Below are 6,270 nucleotides of genomic sequence, written 5' to 3'. Positions count from 1 at the left end.
TAACGTGATACCCTGGAGTACTTTACCCGTTGCTACTGTACCTTTCAGTTAAGAATAAGATAGTATGACATCGGGGGTAAGAGCAATGGGAAGTGGCCAGACTACAAGCGTAAAGTTGGCCGAGGTCTCGTTTGCTTTTGGCTGTTCAACGTTCAGGGGATTCTAACAACTGTGGAAATCACCATCGGGAAGAGCCACGAATCGGCAACAACTGTGCCGTTCATACTGGAAGACTTTTGTTACTCGACAGAAACTGCTACATGTATACACTGTACCACAGGTATCCATGACAACACAAACGCCTGTAAAGCTGAATCCCTTTAACCCGAGAAGAGACTGTCGAACTCCTCGATGAATCCGTCATCAACAGCTTCACCAGCGAGCATTCGTTCAATCCCTCGCCCACAGCGTGGTAAAAAATCCCAAAGTCGAGGGTTAATGTCCCTGACCAAGTCAACCAACGTTTGAATATTACGTTTGTTAAGATTTTCATAACTAGGAGAATAAGTGTGTGCTTGGAAAAGAAGGTTTGTGGCACACTCACCAGGCGGGCCTGATTGTGTAATCAGGATCCAGGGGACACGGAATCGTTCTTATCGGTCGTAGCATCCACAGTGGCCGTTCGCGCCCGCAGATGTCTTCAAAATGGTGTAGACAATTGCCCCGGTAATTGGCCTTCTTGAGACGGCGGAGGGCTTTAGGATCTTTATCTTGTCGAGTACATTTCAGTATGTACTTGTAGGTAAGCGTATCTGACCCCTGGCCCTGTTTGGCAGGCTCCGTTTGATCTCCTGACTGCATCTCGACATCCTCTGATGCGCCTGGCCTCGATTTGTTATGAAGGATGCTCATTAGTGCGCGATATGTGGAAGTTATAGACAACGCCCCGAATGCTCGTGTCAGGCTCCTGAGCTTCGTGTAGCCGCGGCCTCGGGTATACAGTTGAACCGCTACCTGCAGGCCATCTTGGTCACCTCCCTGGATGCTGTTGCAGAAAGCTTCTGAAGCATGGCCAGGCGAGTCGACAGTGTCGTAGAGTCTTAGAGTGTTCTGAATGGTAACGTTGGATGGGGTACGACCGGAAAGGACATCTTGCCGAAGATTTCGACTACATTTGTACAGCTGCATGGTCCGTTGAGTGTCACTGCGGACTCGAAGTGACTGGTCTTTCAGAATATAGACCAGATCTCGGAAGTCCTCTAAGACCTCTTTGCACCCCATTGAGGAGGCAAGGAACTTCATCCTCACCTGCGGTGGCAGGTCTTCGAATTTCGGCTTCGATTCCGTCCGGGGATCAGGGCTGGGGCTTAGTAACCCCGCAGATGAAGGGCCGGTGGTGCTGGCATCTCCGGAAAAGGGCGAGCCAACCTGGGGAGCTTCCGTAGGGTGACTAGCCACAATCAATTGTATGTAACGTCTTCGCAGAGCGACGAAATTTAGAGCGCTTGGGTCCCTGTGTCCCAAGATTTTGTCCGCTTCGTGGAGCAGAATGACGCCGCAATTATTGCCGTCATTGATTAAACCCTAAACAATTAGACGGAGATAATCGGATTGAGCGGAAATAAACTCTGGGAGAACTTACTAAACTGTACCTCACCGTCCATCCGCTGAGCTCTGGTGCGCCGGAGAGGATGAAATGAGCCACGGGTATGGACCTCTCGTCCTCATGGTCGTGTACCATAAGTTGACGGTGGGCGAAGTGCAAGCTCACCAGAAACCAATGACTGGTCTGCTCGACATGAACGGGAACCAGAACTATCGAAGGTGTCTGCCACCTAAAGATCCTGGCCGGGTTTTGCTGGATGTAGGCCGCATTGAAATCATGAGATTCCACGACGTGCACATCACCTCGGATCATGGCCATACGGTAGAGGCATTCCATCACCGCATCGTCATTGAGCCACTGGCCCGGTCGAAACGTATTCAACATGCGCTCAACGGCCTCCGGATGGGTGGTGATCCAAGGAATCGAACCACGGTTGCGGCATCCAAGCTCAATCAGTCCATCGATATCCTGGATCATTTCTTCTTCTGGCAATTTTCGATCGAGCGTCGGGAATGCTATAATAACACCTTGAGCCGTCTGAGCCGTGCTAGGAGGCGTAGTGTACGAGTGCCCGCTCCCTATAACTCCAGAAAATAGTGGTGAGCTTGCCTGTGAAGAAGTGATGGAGATTATCGTAGCATCTACTGCATTTGCATTTGGAGACATACCACTGCCAGAAGAACTGAACTGTTTTGTGGGAGTCGGATGGCAGGGCGATGTTCTTGAGGGTTCCGGAGATGAGATAGACAGGGCTGGAAACCACGGGGATGACGGCTGGAAGGGATCGGATGTCTCACAGACAGATTTCTCCAACCCAGGTCGGATTTTGGCCTCCACTTGCTCAGATGATACAGGCTCATCACCGTTAGTGATGAAGAGGTCGCCCAAGCCACCCGTCGGGGAGTCTGTTGGTGGTCCAGGGGAAAATGTCGGAAGCGGGGCCGGTCGACGTGCATTCTTGCAGAAGAAGTCTGTGTTGATGTAGAACTCATCATTCCTAGGTTGCCATGCATATTCTGGAATACTTCCGGCAATCGAACGCTGATCCCTCGGTGATGACACTGGCTGAGAGTATGCAGCGTCACTCGCGGCCTCATCCGTATCGTCGTCAGAATCCCGGCCCATACGTACGTCCGCTGGGGTCCTGGTCGGACTCGAGTCATTGGACGGCATCTGCAGATCGGGTTCTTGTGCAGGAGATGGATCATCTTCAACGTCTTTCATTTCAGAATCCTCATCCTCACTTTCGACGCAAGCTTGAAGGAGTCGATTTGCAGGAGAGCCTGACGAAGCATTGTTTGCTTTGATTTCCAGTTTGGCCAGAGAGTTCCCATCAGAAGGATAGTTGCCAGAAGGCGAAGCATGCGTTGGAGAGGTTACAGTGGACTCCGACTGCGAGTCACTATCATGACCTGGAGTTGTGACTTCATCATCTTGGGGATCGATAATGTCTTCGCCCAATTCCTCCAAAATATCCAGTGGACGATATTGGCCGAGCACCATGGCCTCGGCCGTGACGGGACTCGAACCACAATTGCGGCTGGACTTCCGGCAATGTCGATATATGGGTGAGGGACACCAATCTGCTTCACAGTAGCTGATGCTCTCGACGACATTGGAGCCGGTATTCCATGCCCACTGATAGCTGAGGTAGTCTGTTCGTACGACCTCTCCGGGTCGCTGGAGGAAAATGTTAAAGGTGATCCCCCACTCGTACAGTACCGACGGTGGCACCAGGAGATTGGCATGACGGATGAACTGGCTGCAGGCTTGCGGAAGCTTCAGATTATCCGCGAGACGTCCCTCCAGGACGGAGGCTTGCCTCGGTGGGACGACGATCCAAAGGACGGGGTCGCCGCTCCAGAGCATTGTAATAGATTGAAGATCCACCTCTTGCTTGTGCAGGAAGACGAAAGATGTTCCTAGATTGACCCGAACCTGACTCGAATGGATACCGGGGATGTGGTTGTGAGTGGCTAGAAGACGTCTGCTGGTAGACAGAGGGGTGTCCGGAAGTCCCAGGGCAGAGCGTCGACGAGGATGCTGTGCCGAGCACGTTACATACTCGAGTGGGCCAGATTTCACAGCCCTATGCTTCGTTATGACATCTTCGCATTTTTCAATGAGGATGGTCTCATCGAAAGACTCCCACGAAGGATCCTGCGCTGTCGTTGTCCTTTGTACGGGATCACTTGCATTTGTCCAGTCTGCTATTGCCAGAGTTACTGTGCGGCCTTTGATCACTGGCCCTTGTTGCTTTAGTCGTTGCTGATGAGCTTCTGCAAACGACAACCGAGAGAGATCCGGAAACACTGAAAAAGTAAGGCCATCGATGGAGAACTTCTCGTACCCTGTGCCTGAATTGGACCATGGTCGCCAGCTGCTAAGGTCGGATGCAAGTTTGAGCATTGTTGTGTAGCTTGAGGATAGAAACGCGAGGGCCTTCCGAGATGCACGGTGCAGAGTCAAAGGTGCATCGGTTCCGGGTGCTTCAAAACGTGTGAGGGACGTCTCGAGGAAGAGTGACGAACAAGAACAGGGCCGAGGTGGCATGTCCAAGTCGACGAAGAGTGACCCATGTGTAGGAGACACATCCATCTCAATCCATCTTCGTGACTGCAAGCAGAGTGGGTCGGAAAGGCATCATGACTGGAGCCATGAAGCAGCGTCCTGATCAGGAGGGAAAAGTGTTAACCCATCTTCTTCTGGTTGTGTGACTGCTTTCCCCCGAAAGAGTCGTCGCGTTGAGGGCGCAGGCAGAGGACATCGGTGAGATTTTTTTCATCTGTTGTAAGGTTTTGCGGACAAAGATTCTGTAGTGCTGATGTTGCATGACCAGGACAAACTGGTGTTAGAATGGCCGACACAGCGGCCAACCGCTTCGTGAGGGTGGCCAGCATATCGATGAACGATTGGAGACTGAAAGAGAGTCCAATAATACTGTATTTCTCTGATCAAGCCCAATGACACGAATTGGTCCATTGGTCGTGAACTCGGCGATATTACGAGACATGTACTCCAGGGCTCCAGCTAATCAGATTTCTTTCGTCGAAAATCATTCGGCGTATCTCATGAAAATTGTCAGGACAATGGAGCCGGAATATTCATTCGAGTGCCGCTGACAACATAACTTTCCGGCATTCTTGCATGTCGACCAGAGACCAATACAGTACAACAGTGGTAAACTGCGACTGAGGTTGGGGTGCTCTTTGTGATCGGAGTCAAAGAACGCCCCTTATGCCAGTCTTTCGACTTTATCGAAAGCAGCATGGTTGATTGGCTACACTTGCGTCGATCTGCAAGCCTCCCTGCATGCGCGGTGTCTTCCGATGTCTGGAGCAGAGTGGCACACAGACACGCGACCACCGAACTGACGTGCTCGACTATTGATTCTCGCGCATCAAAACATCCGCCAATCAGTCGTCATCCTGGCCAGTAAAGACGAGAGTGCCAAGCCCGAAAGGCAGATGCAATATCGCTCAAAAGAGCTAAGCCTGGCTCAAAAGGTCTACGGATAAGCTTTGAATATATGGGCCAGTTCGGCCGGGGAAGCTCTTGACAGTCGACTATTTACCCACCAGACTCGGCATGAGATTGCGGAGATATAATTACAATTACACATCGAGCAACGGAAATCGAAGCTCGCTGCTCGACATCGGCATGTAATGCCAACCGAGACTGGGTATACGGAGTAAGGGGGGTCGAACTCAGGATTGCACGTTCCATGGCCAAAATATAAGTAAGTCCCCGAGTACTGAAGGTGTCCTGTAGCACTCTTTCCAAAGCACGATCATACTGAGAGACTACGAGATGAATCCGTGGTGTTGCAACGGACAGGCCGACGCGGGGCAGCAACCGAGAGCCGAAGCACATCCGTCGATCTCGGACCCCTCGTCCGCTAGCGCTTGCTGGCAGATCAACTATGATTCGAACAACCCTTGGCGTGGTCTCGGCACTCCTGCCATCTCTATTTGTCCAACCGTCATGCCAGCCTACGCAGCCGTCACACTCCCGATTGTTGTTGCCATCGGACAGCCACCCCTCTCTGTCATGCTCGCTCCTTACACATGGCTTCCACACGGAAATTCCTCATGTTCTTATTATCTGAACGCTCGACCGTGTCTGTCTTGCTCCTGGGGGAATCCAGAGCTAGACTCCAGATTACCACGGGATTTTGGTCCGACCATGAACAATGATCCAAACCTACCCTTCTACCAAGATCACACAAGCTGGAGTGAACTATCCATGTGTGATTTCGGGCCATGGACAGAATCTGCCCAGAAAGCTCATGAGAAAGACCTGCCAACAAGTTCGAATGGAATCGATTACGATGCGTCTAAAGTACCTGAACACAAAGTACCTGAACGTGACAATGAACTAATGAATTGGCAATTTAATCAGTACGTCGGAGAACAAAACGCATGAACGATTAAGTGCATGTGCAGGGATATAGCGCAATTGGAGTAATGTACATACTCAAGTTCACGGATGCTGTTTGGGACAGTACTGTACGAAGATCAACCATAGAGATCACTTGACAATCTATCCTACACTACATACTTCGATCACTGCATAAAATCCCATGCATCCATATCCGACCACTCGCAAGACGCCGGTGCCCCTCTGATGTAATCAGCTGCTAATGGTAGAAATCTATCCCCAACTCATCTGAAAGAAACCGAGAGGCAATACGTCAGCGGAGAAACGCCGAATCCGTCCAGGTA

The 6,270-nt window shown here is 51.1% G+C and overlaps 2 protein-coding genes across 2 annotated transcripts; one reads left to right on the top strand and one right to left on the bottom strand.

Moving 5' to 3' along the window:
- Positions 1–320: 320 nt before the first annotated feature.
- PV06_11873 (uncharacterized protein) lies at positions 321–3,955 on the bottom strand (the record flags this gene model as incomplete). The annotated part of the gene is made up of 3 exons (XM_016413619.1): positions 321–495; positions 545–1,524; positions 1,583–3,955. 3 exons carry the CDS (start codon positions 3,953–3,955, stop codon positions 321–323), a joined length of 3,528 nt encoding a protein of 1,175 aa, XP_016256003.1.
- Positions 3,956–5,356: 1,401 nt separating this feature from the next.
- On the top strand, positions 5,357–5,971 carry PV06_11872 (uncharacterized protein; the record flags this gene model as incomplete). Its single annotated transcript, XM_016413618.1, has 1 exon — positions 5,357–5,971. The coding sequence occupies one exon, from the start codon at positions 5,357–5,359 to the stop codon at positions 5,969–5,971; it is 615 nt and encodes a 204-aa protein (XP_016256002.1).
- Positions 5,972–6,270: the final 299 nt, after the last annotated feature.

This window comes from Exophiala oligosperma (assembly GCF_000835515.1).
Source record: "Exophiala oligosperma strain CBS 72588 unplaced genomic scaffold supercont1.88, whole genome shotgun sequence".
NCBI classification, from domain to species: Eukaryota; Fungi; Ascomycota; class Eurotiomycetes; order Chaetothyriales; family Herpotrichiellaceae; genus Exophiala; species Exophiala oligosperma.
Note: the sequence above shows the minus strand (reverse complement) of the source record. Positions and strands in the feature narration are given on the sequence as shown.